The sequence below is a fragment of the Nothobranchius furzeri genome, chromosome 4, assembly GCF_043380555.1.
Source record: "Nothobranchius furzeri strain GRZ-AD chromosome 4, NfurGRZ-RIMD1, whole genome shotgun sequence".
NCBI lineage: Eukaryota > Metazoa > Chordata > Actinopteri > Cyprinodontiformes > Nothobranchiidae > Nothobranchius > Nothobranchius furzeri.
The window spans coordinates 78,410,508-78,432,460 of record NC_091744.1 but is presented as its reverse complement, the minus strand read 5'-3'; the positions used below and the strand labels follow the sequence as shown (position 1 = coordinate 78,432,460).

The 21,953-nt window shown below is 43.0% G+C and overlaps 1 protein-coding gene across 1 annotated transcript in view; it reads right to left on the bottom strand.

Moving 5' to 3' along the window:
* Positions 1-21,953, bottom strand: part of LOC107389069 (neural-cadherin) — a 151,298-nt gene that overhangs the window by 4,090 nt on the left and 125,255 nt on the right. Inside the window, exons 29-31 of the mRNA XM_070550452.1 lie at positions 18,649-18,913; positions 15,602-15,785; positions 12,891-13,141 (exon numbers count right to left, since the gene is read on the bottom strand). Of these exons, the coding sequence (XP_070406553.1) occupies positions 12,891-13,141; positions 15,602-15,785; positions 18,649-18,913 (700 nt within the window). The remainder of the gene's footprint in view (positions 1-12,890; positions 13,142-15,601; positions 15,786-18,648; positions 18,914-21,953) is intronic.

Genomic DNA, 21,953 nt, shown 5'->3' with positions numbered 1-21,953 from the left:
ACAGTGGCGGTTCTACATCGAATTACTCCCCGGGCGAGGCCCCCTTTGAGCGCCCCCCCCCAACCCCCCCCCCCCCCACCACCACCACCACCACACCACCTGCACGAACACACGCATGTTTTCTACAAACAGGCATGTTTTATTAGAACGACTATTGAACATTCATTTTTCTAAGTTGCACATATTTACATTAATTACTATGAAGTTGTCAGAATGTAAAGCACTACACATTATATACTGTATCAAAATATATAGAATCAAATATACAAAACAAACAATAACTAAATATTAAGAATATATGAACATAATAGATAATAAATATTCTAAATAGCAAAAATATTTCACACATAACAAACTAAAGATAATCACTACAGCATTGCACTTAGAACAGAAAACACAAACTAAAATTAAAACCTTACCTTGATGCAACATCATCAATAATGTCATCATATGAAATCTGCTCCCCTACTGAGTGATTGATACTAATCAGAGCCAGGTTAGTGAGCCGCCCCTGAAACATAGGTGACCTCAGGTATGACTTGATCAAGTTTTGAAAAGCTCCTCTCAGCTTGAGCCACAGTGACTGGCAGAGCAGTCCAAAAGTTGGGGTAGATCTCCAATAGATCTCATGATCCATAATATTTTAGAATTGCCTCTGAAATTGTAATTTAAACTGACATAACAAACTGTAGACTACCAAAAATGCCAACTTTTACAGAACAAATCATGTAAAAATAATCAGTGCAGCCATCTGCAATAAATAAACAGGATAGTTAGTGGTGACTGGGGAGTTTTCTTCTGCTTGTAGAGTTGTTTTATTTATTATCATGTGAACATGATCAACATGTGTTTGTTGTTGTTCAGGCAGGCCACAGGCTGCAGCGAGCATTTAACAAATCCTAGTTTCAATCAGTAAAAAACGATTCAAGGACTTTTTTCGAACCATTTGAATATTCGTTTCAATATTTTCAGCCCTATTAGCTCTGCTAGCAATTAGTTGACCGCATTTAACCGTTAAAATCCCAGTTAACTGGTTCAAAAAATGTAAAACATGCATCATGAGAGCTACATACCTTTATCTTTCTCCTCTTTTTTCTTTTTTTCCCCCTGAATGGGGCACCTGGTGGTTTTTAGCCTTTTTATGTTCATCTCTTCTGTTTGGCTCTTAACTCAATAAGTTTCCTTTAGTCAGGACTAAACTATTTGACCTTGAGGGGGGGGGGGGGGGGGGGGGGGGTTGACCACAAAATCGTTTTGTTTTTCCTTTTTTTATTCGGCCATTTCACACAATTCAGAGAAACCTGAAAGAATGATAGGCCTGTGTTTATGATATTATGAATGAAATATGGAAGAACATTAAGATGTGATTGACTTTAGCCATGCTAATACAGTTGATTCAGCCCCTGCACGCTCATTTCATTTGGGAAAGACGCAGAGGTGAATTCCCCCGCCGCACCCCTCCCCTTCCTGTTCTTCATAGACACACGGAGCACGTGAACGTTCTCAGTCAGCAGGAGCGCCTGCAGCTGCAGGGGGCGCCAACTTGCAGTTTCCAATCCAGACACTGTCATATGACAGATAATAGAAAACCTCGGTGCGGCTTTTTTTTTTTTTTTACTCAGCGCTTGTGCGCCCCTTTTGTGTCATGAAAAAATGCCGCCCCGGGCAACTGCCCTGTCTGCCCGTGCCTAAAACCGCTACTGTCTGCAAACTTCCTTGAGAGGACAGTAAAGAGTTTCTATTGGAACATTTGTGGAAATGGAGGCACCACCTTTCCACCTATTCCCTTTGATGTTGGCTCTCTGTTTCCCTGTCTTATCAAAGACTACAGTTCCTCAGAAACCTATTAAAACAATTTGTACTCCTCCCAGCTTAAACTCAAAGCCTCGGTGGCTCGGCTAAAACTCAGAGAGGAATACTGCGGAAGCAGAACAGGCACACGCATCAATCACAGCTATTGTGTGCTGAATTATACAACATGCTGGCCTGACCTTTAAAATCCATTCATCTCAACCAACAGTTTTATCCAGTCTGCCATCCTTCTTGCTCATTTTCTGCTCCTCACCATCTGCTTTCACTAGTTGTCACTTCTTCTGTAATCTCTGTATTTTGGTTTGCCTCTTGTCGCTGCACGCCGGAAACCTCCCCGCATACTTCCTCCTCTTCCCGCTCACTCATTAAGCCCCTTTGCTGTTTCTGCGTCTCAGTCCCTCTCTGGCCTCTTCTGGCCTCAGCTTTTATCTCGCTCACAAGATGGGATCCATTTCACCTAGAGTAGTTTACATGGTGCGAGCTAAGTACCAGTGTAATTGAAAATCTTCAGAGAAATGTGCTGTAATGACATTAGTCTGGATTTTTAAAGTAATTGCTTCCAAAGACAATAATGCAATGACGACTCTTTGGTGGTCACGCAAGCAGAAAAAAAAGCACCTCCCAGAGAAGTAATCTCCAACAGAAAAAAATAGAAAAATAAAACCTTATCTCAATTAAAAATCATTGCTTTTTACTCACTGGAGTTAAGCTCCTCAGCAGCTGCACACTTTTATTTCTAGCGTCTTCTCATATCAGACAGAAAAAAAAATATTTGAAGCATTCCTCCAAAATCCCCAGCTGACTTGTCTTCTGTATGGGGTAGTGTGTATTGATCAGCTGACCCCACTCCTGCACTGTTGCGCCTGAGTAACCTTGAAGCAAACACCAGAATCCTGATAAGGGCGCCAACCAGATGCCCTCCCCCCTCCAGGTTTACCTGCTCTCAGGTGATGCCTGCAGGCCTGAGCTCAACTCATCTCTCAACATCACCTGAGCTGATATAACACACATCACTTTAGGGGAGAGGTTCGATTTGGGAGCAGAATCATGACCCCCTCATGAGGCTGCAGCTGTAAAATCTACCACACTAACAGATAAACACAGAACACCTGTGGCAACTACTGAAAGTGTAACAGCGCTCCAGCGATATCGATATCCTACGGGGTGAAACATCTTAGTCATTCATCAGTCCATAGTGCTGCCTCTCCCTCCTTTAACAGCTACTGAAGTAATGTGATGTTGGCCCGACTGGATTGTGCATTATGATAAATGATAGATGACCCACACTTGTATAGCACCTTTCAGAGTCAGACCACTCCAAAGTGCTTTACAGTACAGTGCATCATTCATCCATTCACACACACACACACACACACACACACACACACACACACACACACACACACACACACACACACACACACACACACACACACACACACACACACACACACACACACACACACACACACACATTCACACACTGATGGTGATGAGCTACAATGTAGCCACAGGCTGCCCTGGGGCGTGCTGACAGAGGTGTATTAGTTGGCTCATAATTGTAAATGAGTGAGAAGTGAACTTAAACCTTACAACAAAGTAACAATAGATGTTTTTTTAAACTTTAAGCTAGAGCTCTAACATTGATCTCAGTGACTGTTGAGTTAGAAATGTGACCGGTTTCATATCTGACACCACTCTGCAGCCCTCTGCTGAGCGAAAACTGCACTTAGTAGTTTTGTGGAGGGGGTAGGTGTCCTAGGGGTTGCTTTTTACCTGCTTTAGCTGCAGTTAGCTGTTATGCTAGTGGTTAGCGTTTTCAGTTAGCCAATTGTCAATAAAAAGCACAAGAAGGGCCCAATTTCGCATCAACGCAGACTTGGGCAAAGTGCAGATCAAGAGTGCAAAAGAGGTGTGGTCACATTCCGCACTTAAAGTATCTTTCTGGAGTTTTCCCCTTTCAGAAATATATTTAATTTTTCAGAAATCTGTAAAAGTGAATGTCTCATCACCATTCATCCATCCATTCATTTTCATCCGCTTATCCGGAGTCGGGTCGTGGGGGCAGTAGCCTAAGGTGAGAAGCCCAGACTTCCCTCTCCCCAGCCACTTGGGCCAGCTCCTCCGGGGGAATCCCAAGGCGTTCCCTGGCCAGGTGAGAGACGTAGTTCCTCCACCGTGTCCTGGGTCTACCTTTAGGTCTCCTCCCGGTTGGACGTGCCCAGAAAACCTCACCAGGGAGGCATCCTGACCAGATGCCCGAGCCACCTCAACTGGCTCCTCTCGATGTGGAGGAGCAGCGGGTCTACTCCGAGCCCCTCCCAAATGACCAAGCTTCTCACCCTATCTCTAAGGGAGAGCCCAGCCACTCTTCGGGGAAAACTCATTTCAGCTGCTTGTATCTGTGATCTCGTTCTTTTGGTAACTACCCAAAGCTCATGGCCATAGGTGAGGGTAGAAACATAGATCGACTGGTAAATCGAGAGCTTCGCCTTCTGACTCAGCTCTCTCTTGACCACGACAGACCGGTACAACGCCCGCATCACTGAAGATGCAGCACCAATCCGCTTATCGATCTCACGCTCCAGTTTTCCCTCACTTGTGAACAAGACCCCGAGATACTTAAACTCCTCCACTTGGGGCAGGACCTCATCCCTGACCAGGAGAAGGCATTCTACTCTTTTCCAAATCAAGACCATGGTCTCAGATTTAGAGGAGCTGATTCTCATCCCAGCTGCTTCACACTCGGCTGCGAACCGCTCCAGCGAAAGCTGAAGATAGCATTCTGATGAAGCCAACAGGACCACATCATCTGCAAAAATCTGAGACCTGATCCTCAGGCCACCAAAATGGATGCCCTCCACACCTTGGCTGCACTTAGAAATCCTGTCCATAAAGGTTATGAACAGAATCGGTGACAAAGGCCTTGGCGGAGTCCAACTCTCACTGGGAACAAGCCGACTTACTGACAGCAATGCGGACCAAGCTCTGACACCGCTCATACATGGACCTAACAGCCCATATCAGAGGTACGCGGTCAAACGCCTTCTCTAAATCCACAAAAACACATGTAGACTGGTTGGGCAAATTCCCACACACCCTCCAGGATCCCCCTAAGGGCATAGAGCAGGTCCAGTGTTCCACGGCCAGGACGAAAACCACATTGCTCCTCCTGAATCTGAGGTTCAACATTCCGACGGACCCTCCTCTCCAGAACCCCTGAATAGACCTTACCAGGAAGGCTCAGGAGTGTGATCCCCCTGTAGGTGGAACACAACCTGCGGTCCCCCTTTTCAAATAAGGGGACCACCACCCCGGTCTGCCAGTCCAGTGGGACTGCCCCCGATGTTCACGCAATATTGCAGAGCCACGTCAGCCAACACAGCCCCACAACATCCAGAGCCTTAAGGAACTCCGATCGGATCTCATCCACCCCTAGAGCCGTGCCGCAGAGGAGCTTTATAACCACCTCAGTGACCTCAGCACCAGAGATTTGAGAGGCCAACCCAAAGTCCCCAGACTCTGCTTCCTCACTGGAAGACGTGTCGGTGGGATTGAGGAGGTCTTCGAAGTATTCTGCCCACTGATCCACATCGTCCTGAGTAGAGGTCAGCAGCACACCGTCCCCACTATCGATAGTGTTGGTAGCGCACTGCTTTCGTGTTGCACCAGATGGTGAACCAGAATCTCCTTGAAGCCGTACGGAAGTCTTGCTCCATGATCTCACCGAACTCCTCCCATGCCCGAGTTTTTGCCTTGGCGACCACCCGAGCCGCGTTCCGCTTGGACTGCCGGTACCTGCCAGCTGCCTCTGGAGTCCCACAGGCCAAAAAGACCTGATAGGACTCTTTCTTCAGCTTGACAGCATCTCTAACCGCCAGTGTCCACCAGCGAGTTCGGGGGTTGCCACCACGACAGGCACAGACGATCCCGCAACCACAGCTCCGGTCGGCCGCCTCAATAATGGAGGCACGGAACAGGGTCCATTCAGACTCAATGCCCCCCACCTCCCCCGGAACATTTTGGAAGTTCTGTCGGAGGTGGGAATTGAAGCTCCTTCTGACAGGAGACTCTGCCAGACGTTCCCAGCAGACCCTCGTGATACGTTTGGGCCTGCCTGGTGTGACCAGCATCCTCCCCCACCATCTGAGCCAACTCACCACCAGGTAGTGGTCAGTTGACAGCTCCGCCCCTCTCTTCACCCGAGTGTCCAAGCCATGCAGCCGCAGGTCAGATGACACAATAACAAAGTGGATCATCGAGCTGCAGCCTAAGGTATCCTGGTGCCAAGAACACTTATGGACACCTTTAAGTCTGAGCATGGTGTTCATTATGGACAATCCATGACTGGCACAGAAGTCCAATAACAAAACACCACTTGAATTCAGATCAGGGGGGCTTTTCCTCCCAACCACATCTCTCCAGGTCTCACTGATGTTGCTCACTTGAGCGTTAAAGTCCCCCAGCAGAACGAGGGAGTCACCGGAAGGAACGCTTTCCAGCACCCCCTCCAGGGTCTCCAAAAAGGGTGGGTAGTGTGAACTGTAGTTTGCACAGACCACAGTCAGAACCTGTCCCCCCACATGTAGGTGGGAGGCGGCTGCCCTCTCATTCACTGGGGTAAACCCCAACGTACAGGCATCAAGATGGGGGCAACTAGTATGCCCACCCCTGCTCAGCACCTCGCAGTGGGAGCAACTCCAGAGTGGTAGAAATTCCAACCCCTCCCAAGAAAACTGGTTCCAGAGCCAGAGCCATGCGTTGAGGTGAGTCCGATTATATGTAGTCGGAACCTCTCAACCTCAGACACCAACTCAGGCTCCTTCCCCACTAGAGAGGGTGGGGAAGGAGCCGAGCATCAGACCGCCAAGGTCCCCGCCCTTGACTACCACCCGTCACTCACTGCACCCGACCCTTTGGCCCCTCCCACGAGTGGTGTGCCCATGGGAAGAGGGACCCATGTTTCCTCTTCGGGATGTGCCCGGCCAGGCTCCATGGGTGAAAGCCCGGCCACAAGGCCCTCGCCAACGTGCCCCACCTCCAGAGGGGGGCCCCGGTGACCCACGTCTTGGCGAAGGAACATGGTTTCCATTTATATAATTCATCATAAGAGGTCTTTGAGCTGCTCTTTGCCTGATCCCTCACCTAGGATCTGTTTGCCAGTGGTGACCCTATCAGAGGCAGAGAGCCTCAGACAACTTAGCTCCTAGGATCATTGAGACACTAAAACCCCTCCACCACCGCAAGGTGACAGCCCAGGGAGAGGTCTCGCAATTGAAGGCCGCATGGGTGGAAGTGTGAGTATTGGGATTGGGCCAGAGTAATGTCTTTGGAGGTGAAGTGAAGAACTAAAACCATAGTGAACATCTGCACAACCTGTACTAGCTTGAGAGATCTTTGAAGGCTACAAAATCATGGACTGATGGTGACCTAGCCTTGTTGCTACTGGATTTGTAAATTTGGATCTTTTTACATCGTGGTTTATTTTAGTATTAGCTGAATCATGTTAGCGGTAGCTTGATGTTAGCACCAGCCATAGCAGGGTAGTTTACGACAGGTGTAATTCCAGTTACAACCACTAGGGATGAGGAGCAGTAAACTATTCAGTGTTACTTTAACTACTTCACCACACCTCTAGTGTGAGCTTAACGAGAAACAAAATGAGCAGTGAAACAGATGAAAAGAAAACCAATGGAGATGGAAATGAGACAGGTGAGAAATGAGGATGAGTTGGAAAAATTATTTATTTATACATCTTTCAGAAAGGAAGAAAAAAGACAAGGCACTTTACACAAGCGTTGAGGAGCTGAAGCCCATATGGGCAGCTAATTCCTCCTCTCCGTCAAAACCGGAGAGTCAGATTTGATGCTGAACTAATGATCATCTGGTTCTGTCAATAGCACACGCTCAGCTCACACTGGCCAGGCCGTGATGGCGTATGTAAGACTTAATAATGGATGATCATTTTAACTTTTAATGCATGTTGAGGCAGAGTAAGAGTGGCTCTTTAATCTAGCACCCAGCCAGCAGACTGGCTCAGTGCAATGTGTTAGCATTTACAGCCGCAGCTCTTGTGGTTGTGAGGATCATCATTAAACAACTATTGTTCAGCCTGTTAAACCAGCTGTTCTTTAAAATAAAAACCCAGCTAACTTCCCCTCCACGCTCAGCCGACTCCTCTTTTGTCCAAAGTGAATAACTGTGGTTGTTTCATTATTTTTCCAAGGTGTAAAAATGTAATTATACTCACCGACAAGGGCTGGTTCTGATCTGAATTACATTATTAAGCAGCGATTCTTGGTGAGGTGAAAACTCTGTGCTCTGAATTTAAATATGCCATCTGCAACAGTGGAAAAGCCGCTCCAAATGGACTGCATATTTATTTTATATTTTTAGCATTGCAAGGAACTCATGAATTTCCATGAAAGAGACCAAGGCCACACTTCATCAGCCTTGAATTAATTATCAAATGCTGCAGACAACTTTATATGTTTTACTCTCAAGTGTCAGAATAACTGATGTTCTAATACTAGCCACACAACCCCAGGGGGGAACATTCAGTCAGTTATAGGCAGGGACAGTATATTGAATTTCCAAAGTGTTTTATATGTGACACGAGGACTCATAAACACCAAATCAGACATTTGCAGGAAGGTGAGTGAAACAACATGCGAGCCATTTGTCTTTCTGTCTTTTCACAAACAAGAAAAATAAAGCAATTATTTTAGTACAATTAAACACAATTAGTTCATCCTTTTCCTCAAGTTGAACTGCTGATAACAGATCTCACATGTTTTTTTTTCTTTTAAACATATGTGGCTGTAAAAGAGGAAAGACAAACATCCTGCAGGCAGAAGGTGTGGGCCGATATTGAATCCTGATCCTATTAGATCATAACACCCTTTATGAAACCATCAACCATGCAGGTTTATTTGACTGTGTATCCGAGCGTGCTGGTGTCATTAGTTCACGTCTAGAGGTCATTTGAATAATCAGCTAGGTGATCACTTTTTTTTTATTACCAAGTCAACTCTGGAACCATTTTTCCTGGTTTATTTTAGATTCTTCCGGTTTCTTTATTTGTTTTTTTCACTTTAACAATTTTGAAAGTAGCACTTAAGAAACACAGAAGGCATGTTCTAAAATTTAAAGCAAAAATTTTTTTTTGAGCCACAGAGAAAAATAAATACAAAGAAAAAATAAAACCTAATGAAATATTTTAGTAACTCTTGGATTTTCGGCTGGATTTGCACATTTTTCCCCACAAAAAGTAAGTTGTACTTCTCCTTTAGCTACATATCAGGAATGGGATTTTTAGTTTAATTGATGTTACATAATAATCTTGTATTTTTGATTATGAGAAAAGTTTAAGACAATTTAAGCCGGCGAGTGCACGTTAAAACTATTTTCCACCAATAGGAAATTGGAATTAAAAATCTATTTAAAAATGTCTGTAGTGGCTATTTGTCCATAAAACTTAAACAAAAAATAATCAAATACTTTCTAACGGCCACTGGGCTACGTCAAGGGTTAGGCTTTACGCACGGGTAAAAAAGGTTTCAAATAAAGCATTGTCCATGCCAAAATTGCATTTGGTGGTGGTTTATTCACTCAAGCAACAAGAGCACAGATTTTTGCGTCCTTTCTGTCTCTGTGTGGTAAAAAAAAAAAACATGTTCCCTCACAGCCCTGGCTGCTCCACCCACCTTGACCTATTTATATCAATAATCACCCACACCTGACCTATAAACAATAAACTAATTAGCCAAAATAATAAATAAAAAGCATTATGCAAAACAAACAAATTACCTTTAGCATAAAATAAAGAAAATAAACTAGGCTATAACTTAAGCCTATAATAAACTAAATAGCTTCAACAATGTCTTCATTGCCCCTTCTTCAATTAGAGTTTTGACCTCATCAAATGCTATCATGTTGTGTTCAGTTACCTTAACAAGACTGGATGATATTTGTTTTTAAAAAGATTTTTTTTCCCTTTAAAGGTGTGCAACACTCATTTAATCAATACAATAGCAGAAGAAGAATAAAAGATCTTTTCTATAGCGCCTCTCAAGATAAAAATCACGAGGCGCTTCACAAAAACAAAAATGTAAAATATAAAAAGAATTTAGAAAATGATTAAAAATATATTTAAAATCAGAAAAAATAGACACTTGTGATTAAAAAGTGTAAAGAAAAAGAGAGAGTGACTAGGAAAGAGGGAAATCAGTGGATCCTGAGGAAGGTGGAATAGGTAGGGAGGATGAAGGTCAAACAAAAGCCAGCCTGAACAAGTGAGTCTTCAGCTGCTTTTTAAAGGAGACCACTGAGTCCACTGATCTCAGGCTCAGGGGGAGAGAGTTCCAGAGTCTGGGGGCCACAGCAGCAAATGATCTGTCACCTTTGGTCTTTAGCCTGGTGCTGCACAACCAGTAGGCTTTGATCACTGGACCTCAGGGACCTGCTGGAGGTGTAGGGACTGAGAAGATCACCAATGTAAGATGGTGCTTGTCCATGTAAGGCCCTATAGACCAGAACCAGGATCTTGAAATGAATCCTGAAGTTGACTGGCAGCCAGTGAAGCTGGAGGAGAAGCGGGGTGATGTGGGTGTGTTTGGAGGACTTGGTCAGAAGCCGAGCACAGGCATTCTGAACCACCTGTAGACGGTTCAGGGAGGTTCTGCTCAGACACGTGAACAGAGAGTTGAAGTCTCTAGTAGACTCCCCGTTGTGAGTCAAGAGGGACGAGTTCATGAATATTAAGTGACAGTGTGTAAATCAGATCTGTCAGGCTTTAAAAATCCAAGAGTTTCATCGTCTATTTTCCATCAGAATCTAATGCAGGAGGTAAGTGTAGGAGACTATTTTCATGTTCAGTCTGCATAAAACACTCAGAGTGACCCATTATAATCAGAAATAATAATTAAAATGGTTTTTCAGTGTGTCACACCTTTATTATATTGAGTGTTTTTATTTTATCACTATTAAAGTCCCAAAGTCAGCAACACACACTGGTGAAATTCTTCTCTGCACTGGACCCATCCCCAAGGCCTTGCTCAAGAAGTATTTGGTGGTTGAACCCCCCCCCCCCCCCCCCCCCCCCAAAATCAAACCCCTTAAAGCTGTGTCAAGCAGGAAGGCATCGGGTACCTTTTTTGTTTTAAGTCTTTTGTATGGCCCGACGGGGATTTGAACACATCAAATGATGCCCCCCCCCCACCACCACCACCACTCCCAGAGCGGACACTCTACCAGTAGGTCACTGAGAAGGGTAATACAAATAATAGTTTGTAACTCCTTATTCAGATATCCCCTACTTTAGATTTTTTTCAGTTAGAATTTTTGGCTGATTTATGTCTTTTTTTCTCCAATTAAGTTAAATACAAGTTTCAATAAAATGTCAACAAAGATGTGTTCCACCAAGTGGATGGTCAAAAGGTATAAATCCGTTTAACTAATTATCATCGTGACCTCAGATCAGCGACAAAACACTTAATAAATAATAATAATAATAATAATAATAATTATTATTATTATTATTGAAAAGGCAAGTTCCTACATATTTTTAAATTTTCTCCACAAAAGAACCATCAAACTTTGTTTGAACTTTGAACGATTCCTGACAGAAACATTTTTAAAAAGCCAAAACAGATATTTAGCTCCTTAGACCTTCAGTTCACCCCATAAGCGATCAAAAATGATGCATTTGTCTAACTAGGACATCAAAGGTTGCCTATATCCGCATCGATACTGTCTTCTACAAGGCTGTGCATTAAGGCATCAGCGTTAAAGCTTTATAATTCAGCAGCTCAGTCATGAACAGGCAAAAAGCAGAGACCACATAACCCTCATCTTCTAATCATTGATTTGACAATTCTGCTCTTGAACTACAAAAGCTGTCAGAAGTTTCTTTCCAGTTTACGTGTCTGAACTCGTGACCCCTCAAATGTCAGAGAGCAGCTTTAGTCGACCGAAGAGTTTTCAAAAGGAGACTTTTGTCAGTAAGAGCCCTCCAACACCCACACCCAACCCTTTAAAACACTGCATAACTACTTTGTTTTATTTCTAAGTTGATCCTTTTCTCCCAAAAATCATGCGTATATCAGATAAACGTCATACTCTCTCCGATGGCTTAAGCCGAGGCTGTGATTTTGTATCATTCATCGCTGTACCCAAAAATAGGACAGAAACATTCCCACCTCATCACCTTTGGTGGCGACGGAAAGCTGTGCTGCTGCAAAAAAACGTTGGTTTGTCCTGCAAAACTTAAATTACGGAGTATAAAATGGTGTCAGAGAGTTCTCTTGTTCTAAGCTAATTTTAAAGTTTAAGAATGATTCAGATTAATAAACTTTATGACAACTCTTAGCCTGTAACCTTAAATGATGAAGGGGAAAATAAACACTGTCCTCATTTTTAAGGACCGCTCCATATGCTCCATACGCTGCACAGGACTAAACGTGCTCAACGGGGAAACATTAGCTTGACAAGGCAAAATAGAAATGTGTCCAGAAAAGTACAAAAGACCAGCATCAAGGGGGTAAAACCAGTGGATGGTTGGACACAAAATATGTCGGACAATAAAAGAAAGCTAAGGCTGAGACTGAAATTGACTTTTGAAATACTGAAAGAGAAAAGACACACAAAAGTGATGAGAAATATGGAAAAGCATAAAGATTATCCCTTCGTTCTCCAGAGACTTCCGCAGCTTTCCTATGAATCACAAATTAGGACATGCTATTTGTCTCCTCGCTGGCTGCTTCCCTCCCTTCTGCAAATATTTGTTTCATGTTCTCACCAACCGCCCATAGACAAATCACATCGTGGAACAACTCGGGAGATCAATACAGCAACAAGATATGAGCTGGGGTACAGTTTTCACAGGGAAAAAGGAGGGTGGAGAACAAATAAAACAGTGGATTTACAGATAAAACAAACTCTAATATAATGCAGTGATAAAAGCATGACAAAAACTGAAAAATAAACAACAAAATAAAAAGAAAAAGGGTGGCAAACACAAACGGAGGTGACAATGTTGGGTTACCACAGGCGGAAGAGGACGTAGTCGACATAGCTACCTAGAAAGGCCATGACACAGATGCTGATGGCAAACATGGAGCTGAGGCTGAGGCTGTTGCTGTCCTCGCCGTGGAACGCGACCAGCGCCACCTCGCAGTGCCGTCCCCGGAAGCCCTCGCTGCAGTGGCACGAGTAGCGAGACGGCGAGTGAGCCACGCACGTGCCGTGGTGGCACGGCCGACTGGCGCAGAGCGTGTAGATGCACACTCGGCCTGAGGAGCTCTCTTTGGTCATGTGACCTGGAGGGCACCTGTGCAGAGGAGATGATCCAACGTAAAGCAGAGACAGGCAAAACTCGGAATCGATCAAATCAAAGAAAATAACAAAATTCACGAATTCTACAAGATTTGTGAGCACTATAGAGTAAAAATGAATCCCTCAGGAGTTACACTTCGTATATCGGATTAAAAAATGTGTTCTTTGAAGGTTACAGAATGTTGTGAATGAAAGAAAACAGAACAAGAAGTTAAGATTGGCTTTGCAGTTTTAGTCCCTCCTTATATTTGCACCAAACATCCTCTGAATATCGCTCATCCCTGCCCCCTGCTCCTTGTAGAGCTTTGTATCCTGAGGCTATGCTGCAATCACAGAATACAGATGTCAAAAGTCCCCACTGGTTTTGGAGAGCTGACATCACAGCAAAGAGAGGTAGCGGTTCCACAGAGCTTAAAGGGTCCCTTCGTTGGACAGACTTTGTTGGTGTGCGCCGTTCTCAGGTTGACAACGCCAGAAACGCACACAGCATCACTGCCATCTGTTGGTTTTTTCTACATCAAGTTCAATGAGGAAAACTCACATAAAATAATCACATTTTATGATGCAAAAACGTCTTTTTCTTTGTGTTTTCATTCCTATGTGGTTGATTTATTATTGCCATTGCAGCTATTTCTGTTGTTGCTTTGTTATTCATAGAAAAATGTGATGATAAAAAAACTTGAAACTGTAAAAATGTATAGATATGATCTGTTAGCACACTTAGTTGCTGGAGGAGAACAAAAAGCATATTGACGATGATAGAAGTTAGCTGCTTCATGGATTCCTGGGACTCTAACAGAATCTGAATTCATACATGAATAAAAAAATTCAAGGGTATGATCACTGATACACTTCAGAAAACAAAACGTAAACTACCCGAGGACCAACACAAAAATGGTAAATAAATGGTCTGTATTTGTATAGTTCTTTTTTAGGGTTCTACAAACAAACCCCAAGGCGCTTTACAACACAATCAGTCGTTCACTCATTCACACGCTGGTGGGGATGAGCTACACTGTAGCCACAGCTGCCCTGGGGCACACTGACCGAGGCGAGCACAGGCGCCACAGGTCCCTCCGACCACCACCAGCAGGCATGGGGGGTTAAGTGTCTTGCCCAAGGACACAACAGCAGAATTCTCTGGTTGGAGCCGGGATCGAACCTGCAACCTTCCGATTACTGGACAACCCGCTCTACCTCCTGAGCTACTGCACACGTTTGTACCAAAAATCTTTAAACAAATTAAACATCTGATTCAGTTTCCTTGAGTTTCTAACCATTACCTTAAAACATTATTCTATACATTTGGGTCTCTGAAACAACCCAATTGACCAGTGGATGCTGCAAAAGGCTGAAAAATCACACTAAACCCAAGGTCCACTGGTGAGGTGTTCCTTAATTCTAACAACAACAAATAAAAATGCTTTGATTAACTACAAAACTACAAACCTTTTAACCATCCTGAGTTAAGTTGAGACAAGTTTGAGTCCTACCATTGCAACTATATCTACTCTAAATATTGGCGATCACTGAACTGATTCTGGGGAAATCCCCTGGCTACCCTAACCAACCAAAACGGTTCAACGTATCCTTTGCATCACAATAAATAAAACAAATTTGAGTTAATCTGAATCAAATTACTTGACTTTTTTATGCCTCTTGCAAGCAACTGCTAAAGAGGGCCCAATGCTTAAATACACTGAAGTAGCTATCACCCACTTTAGTTCCTACAGGTCTTCTCAAAATGTTCTCTATTGCACTTTAATGTTTGAAGAGAACTTTTCCTGAAAGCTCTTTTGGGTTCCTCGATGTATCAGGTACAATTAGCTCATTACTTATCGCTTAAATATATGTCCGAATTTCTTCTAACACTTGATGAGAGTACCACCAGTGGTACTTGTATGACAGTGTGAGAATCAAATAAAGTGCTTCTGTATTTTAGTTTATATATATATATATATATATATATATATATATATATATAATGTAGCTGAAGAAGGTCTTTGTTAAATGATGGAGTCTCAAATCTCTGCAAATTTATTTTAAGGGTCAAAATCTAAAATAGGTGGAATGCCCTCTGATATTTACACTTACTTGACTTTTAGTAACAGTGCCACCCTGTGGCTGATTAGTATATTTTTAGTCTAATATTTTGTGAAAATATCAGACGAATTGCAATCAATCAATATAGTGATATATTGCTAATATTTTGTTCTTTAACTCAAAAGAAAAGCATCACATTTTTCCCATCGCAAAAAAAAAGCCGATCTCACACTCTTAGTACAAGTTTGGGAAGAGTGCTGGCAATACTAATTTTTTAGTAAGTAAGAACATTCTATGCATCCCTTGTTCCCTCTTTCACCAGGGATGAGCATGTAAATATGTACGAAACGTGCCTGCACACTTTAAGGCCGCTTTAAAACATTGAGTTGTTTGTCCTGAATATTTACAACACCTGCATTCATGTTGTCTCCAGAGGTCCACGCAGACCAGGGGAGGGGAGCAGTGATGTTTTCTGCAAGCATCTGAGGAGCAGCCGACAGAGACGCCCTGTGACGTGACCACCTGAATCCCCTCCGAACGCTGTTCCTGATCCAGAGAGATGGGGCGTTCGTTGAGCCTCACGTCACGCAAACAGCCTGGTGAAAACAGAGGAGAATAAAAGAGAGAAAAAGAGACACTAGTCCTGGGGCAAACTCTTTTATAGACACACATTTACACAACAGCAGGGGTGTAAACCCGAATATGCAGTCACACATGCATTAATACTTATTGACTTGCTCACACACCTGCAGACCAACGCTCCCACACAGCCAAACATACAAACAGCCCCAGGCTAGGCTGTCAGCATGGATTTTTTTTTTCTGGATATTTTTCCTGCTGGCTAGTTTACTCTGCGGGAACCATGCGGTCTAACAAAATGTAAATACTTATTGGTGCCACTCACTTACTCTTTCTTATTGGAGTACAGCTCAGAGCGCAGCTCTTTTTTTTTTGTAGCCAATTAATGAATGCATCAATTTTCACTTTACTGCTTCTCTCACCTGACACATCATTTACTCACTGATTCATCTTGCAAAGCAACACAGAGAAGAAATATTTTAAATCACTTCATCTCTGCTGCGTTTGGCTTCAAACATATCAAGTTAGATTACATTCATTCATTTCTCATCGCCATTAACAAGGCACTCCAAAAAGTCAAAGCAAAAGCAAGGCTGTGGATTACACAGTTGATTTAATAGAAATAAAAGACCAAAGCATGTCATTCATTTAACAATTCAGAGTATTTCTGTTACTCTGAAAGTGAGATTTGTGTACATCGTGTCACAATTAGTTGTCCTTGAGATGCTTCTGTGTGCTGTTTGGTGAAATTCTGTGCCTCATGAAAGTCTTTGCAAGTAAAAAAAAAAAAACACGCCAGATGTTTTTCTGCATATGTGCGTGCGAAGACAAGTTTAGTTTTAATGCTGAATTATGAGAAGAGTGTGTCCAAACACTAGCTTAGAAATCTAGACAGGCAGTCGCCAAAGCAATGTTTTTATGCAGATGACGTGCAGATCTATGTTCTGCTGAATCAGCAAAACAATTGCTCTGCAGATATTCTGTTGAGATGCTCGTGGATATCAGATGTTTGTGTTAATTTTTTGCATTTTGGTGACAAGACAAGCAGATTCCAGGAAAAACAGCCGTCTCAGTCTAGAAAAGTGTTGATGATAACACTGAGTTGTTGCTGTTCGGCCCTAGTGATAGCCTAAAACCTCATGTTTATCTGGGCTCACCAAGTCAAACGATGTGGCAACCAAGAGGAGAACGGCTGAACTGCAGTTTTGTACTTGATGCACAGAAAAACTTCTGATCAAACTTGTTTCATTTAAGACAGCTCAGGTAAAGCCTTTGCCATGATTGCATCTCTTTAAAATGCTGATTCATGCTTTTATCACCACTCGACTGGATTATTGCAACACACTTTGATTCTGCCTCAACCAGAAATCACTTTTGAGACTTCAGTTGGCTTTAAATGACTGCTGCTGAGATTTTAACTGGTACCAGAAGGCTTGACCACATCACACCCACTTAGTTTCCTTCCACTGGCTCACAGTTCATTTAAAAAGATTTAAAAAATCTCCTGTTAGCTTTTAAATGTCTTTACGACCTTGCACCTCAGTATGTGTCCGATCTGCTGCGGCCATACATTTGCTCACGCTCACTTAGTTTAGCACATCTGTTGCTTTTAGTCATCCTAAAATCAAAGAGGAAGTTGAGATGTGATTGCTCACTCTTAGTTGCTGCCCCCAAACTGTGGAATGGTCTACCACTACATATCCGACAATCCGTGTTTTTAGGACTTCTCTTGAAGCTCGCTTTTTTCTCACTGGCTTTTAACTCAGCGTGATGTTTTGTTTTCCTACTTTAAATGGTTTTGTTTGTTGCTTGTTGTCTTATGGTGAACAACATTTTGATCAACGGTGTTGTTTTAAGGTACTTTTTAAATAAACGTGGATAGGATTGGATATCTTTTTTTTTTTTTTTATCAGAGCAAAGCTGTCCTCCCTATGGAGGGTAACTCTGAAGTGCCTTTTTTCCCCTCCACCTGAACCAATCCTCATGTAAACCCCTCTTATCTCTATTAAGGTAGCGCGACTCAGGGTTGCGAATGACCACAGTCACCAATTCTTGTCATGTGTCTTGCCCATGCATGTCTGATCTCTGAATTGTGTGTACTGAAACTCTAATTTCCCTCTGGGATTAATAAAGTATCTTTGATTGATTGATTGATTGATATCTGACATTAGATAGTTCCACATTAGACGCTTCCACTGCAACTGCACAATGTCCGATGATTTTATGGTTGCATTTAGTTTTAATATTCTCCCTGGTTCGTAATCCAGATTTACGCCGGGGAGACACCGGCCGCGGAAGCGCCGCGAAAATGGGAACGCCTTCATTCTGCGTCCTACTCTATTGACCACATGGGCCGCCGGCGCTCCAGCCCGCGACGTGCAGCGATCATTTCGGCGTCGGCTCTATTTTTTTCGCAAGCCGCGGTTGAATCGCGTCAATTCTGGCAGGAAGTCAAACCTAGACATAAGAGGCAGGCCGGTAAAGTTAACAAAATAAAGCATTTCAAAATAAAATTCCGCAATAGTCAAATGTGTTCGTAATCAGACACGGCAGCAAAAACCACACGAACTGAACTGAGGAGCAGCGAGCAGCGGCCGAATTTCGTGAGCGATTCGCTTCTCGGCGCTTCGCGGCGCTTCCGCGGCCGGTGTGTCCCCGGCGTTAAAAGGATGTGATAAACCTAGAAAATGTATAAAAATGTAACTTTGACCTTATAATCCAACTGAAAGGTTCACTTATGAGTTTTTCAAGGCAAAAAAAAAAACTCCACAAAAGATGCGTTTTTGCAGTGATGCTGTAATGAGGAACACAGCATCTTTTTTGTAAGCATTGTGAAAAGATTTACTCTCATTTGTTCAACACAGGAAAGCAGACACTTACCCAGGAAGCTGTGGTTGTGTCCTGAAGGAAAAGAGTTTCCAAGCATGACGGCAGACGGATCTATGATGATCTCCTGACTTTGGCCAGGTGAAGCTGTCACCTCTAACCGCCCCCCACCTCGGTCCAATCGGAGCGTAAACTCTCTGCCATAGCGATCCAGCTCCACCTCATGCCACTCCCCATCATCAAGGCGATGAGAGGGCAGCGTGACGTTGTAGTCTCCATCCCCAAGGTTGTAAGAAGCAGCCAGCAGACCCTGAATGATCTGAAAAACAGAGAAGCAACTTCATTTTAAATATTGCAGAATAAAACATTTTAGTATTCAGCATTCCAGTTCTGTGTTTGAAGCATTATAACTCTACTTTCGGGTTATTATATACTGACGTAAAACAAGCTGTTTAGTTTTGTCAGCTGCTGCAGCAACACACGTTTTCTCAGTGTAGATTTCAAGAATAAAAATGCAAAATGAGGGAACACAAATCCTAGCAGACTGGCAGTCTGACAGAGCTGAATTTCTGACATATTGTGCACTGTTGACGGGCAAAAAACCCAGCTCTTGAGCATAACAACATTATAGGAAGTAGGCCAGCTCCCAAGGTGAGGACAAGGCAGCTAGGGTTGAGCAAGGCTGGAGTTTGTGAAATTTGAGCACCCAGACAAGATTTTCAATTGGGAACCTGGTAGATTAAAAACATGGGATGAAAATTTTACTCGTGAAAATTAACTCTGCTAATTTGCAGCAGAAATGTGTTGTGCACACATCATGACACAGTCACCCGCTAGGCAAGGTACACATGAAACAATAATTATCTTCAGCAGTTAGGGATGAGCAAACACAATAGACTTGGCCAATGTCAGGCTCAAACAACTGCAGCTTGTTGTTATCAAAAGCTTAATTGGAAAGAGTAGAGCTAGATGATTCACATTCAGCCCGGCTTGCATTAACTGTATTCCTCTCAGCACAAGTGTCTCAAATTTGCAGTTTCTGGTGGACATCTCATCTAATTGAATCTAATTTAATTGTAATTTTTATTTGATTTGTATTAAGTTCATGGTTAAAGCAGTTGGTTGTCAACGATTCAGTGAGTATCATCAGCTATTTTTTGAACACTAACTCTCAAGTCAGTCATTTTGACTATTTTTACGTTATAATTTCCATAAAATAATGCATCAAAAAAGAAATAAATTTGTTTTTGTCTTTGTCTTCCACAAGTCGTCAGTCTGACAGCTTTACTGGTTACATAGTAAAGTTCTCCAATGGATGATGGACAGCGTCACCATTGCTAAGCAGCCGACTTTCCAACTCACACACGGTCATTCTCCGTTGAAACCCCGAGTAAAATAGCTGCTAAAACAGCTTTGAGAAGAACATTCTCTGTGAAACAAGCTTTAAAAATGATGCTGCTCCAGACGGAGAGAGGAAAGCTGATGAAAACCGGTCAGTGGGAAGAGGCTGGGACTCACGGAGGACGATCTCCGACCCCTCGCCTCCACCCACGGAAAGGAGTCGCGTCGATCACCCAGCGAACAATAGAGAGACTTCTTTTCAGGGTTTGAATTAAAATTATATTTCTTACCATATTATTAGGTTCACACATCCACAAAGAGTTAATTAATATCGCACTTGAACCGTTTAGCTCCACAACATCACAGTAAGCCAGCAATTAAAGGCTAAAATGACAGCCGTCATATTGACGGTTGCTGGAAATTCAAGTGAAGTTAGAATTCTGGGAGTTCTGGGGCACGTTAAACACAGGTCTTAAGACTATGGTGGGCACTTAATGCACTGTGACTTATCATCGTGATTCTTCAGTTAAGCAATGTTGATTATATATTTTTTCATCAAGTCGATGCAGTGATAGCTAGATCTTGTTGTATTGTTTTTGTGTCCCTTTTTTTTGTCCTTTTGCTTTTTTTTTTGTCTTTTTCTGCAGGTCTAGAAGCAGACTCTTGTTCATTGTTTATTTTTGTGGTTTGATGCTCCACCTGAGAGTAAATCTGTAAGGCTTGTCACCAGCATTCAGACATTAATTCTGTTTGCTTCACAGCCAGACAGGACACGGTAAAAAAAAAAAAAATTCTGGGAGTTCCTGTGTTAATTATGCATCTAAGGAGAGATAAGAAAAAGTTTTGTTTAATCTCTCAATTGCACTTCATTATATCCTTATTGCACAAAATCACCAATCAACCCTATTTAAAATGGCTGATTCAAAACTATTATTGTTGCCTCAGCCTTTAGTTTGATTAAGTAAAAGTAGTTTGGTGTTAGTAATTGGTGGCTGCCAAAAATGCTAAAGCTATCCATGTTTTTCTTCAAACTACTCAATTGTAGCACTTTTATTTCAAATGTTTACAGGTAACTGCTACTTCTGTTCAACGTGGGGTTTAAATGAACTGTGCATTCCAGACACTTCCAAAAAACTTCTCGGTACATCGGATAAATGTTTTCTTTACACAGAGACCATACTCCTCAGAGAGGTGCCTGCTGTTTCTACCCAGCTACCCCCGATAACCTCTGTGTGAAAGTGTGGTTATTTATTCAGTGTGCACTCTATTCCATAGCTACCCTTAAGAAAAAAGGGCAGGGAGGCAGCCCTTTAAATTAGAGCTTGTTGTTGGAAAACACAGTAGGCTTACGCACAAATGTTTCTGCGAGCTTTGGGACAACAAGGCTGGAAAATGTTTCGGCGTGCCGGCTGCAGACAGACGTCAGATGCTTTATGCAGCTCACCAATTCAGTTCCATGGAGGACAGCTGAGAGAGGCTTCACAGCACATTAAAGACTACAGCCTTTTTCCTTTTCCCGTCGCTGTGGGACTGCAACAAGGGAGGAGGACACCATTGTTTCTCCTCATGTAGCATACAAAACCCCAATGAAGAACAAGAAACAGCGCTTTAAACAATACTGTCTGACAAATGACAAGCACTAGCACAGAGACGAGATGTCTTCAGAGACAGGCCAGGAGTGCGAAAACCACAGAAACAGAGGCAGGTTCGGTGCAAACAGGTGACCTGTGAGTGACAGTCCTACCAGCGTCGTTTACATCCAGGTGCTGTTACCACTTGGCCTGTCGGGTGACGAGATGAAATGCCTTGACAAGGAACGCCGCCTTCATAAACACTCAGGAATGTGTCAGACAGCACAGGCATGCTTTTATAGAGGTTTGGAAAGTGAAGTAGACCTAAACTGTGCAAGCACCCTTCCACTCAAGTGGCGGTAAAGCAAGCGGCTTGTATGCAGACATGACTTTAAGCAAACCACTTGACACAAACAATGCCTAAAAGTGAACATCTGACCTTTCGTT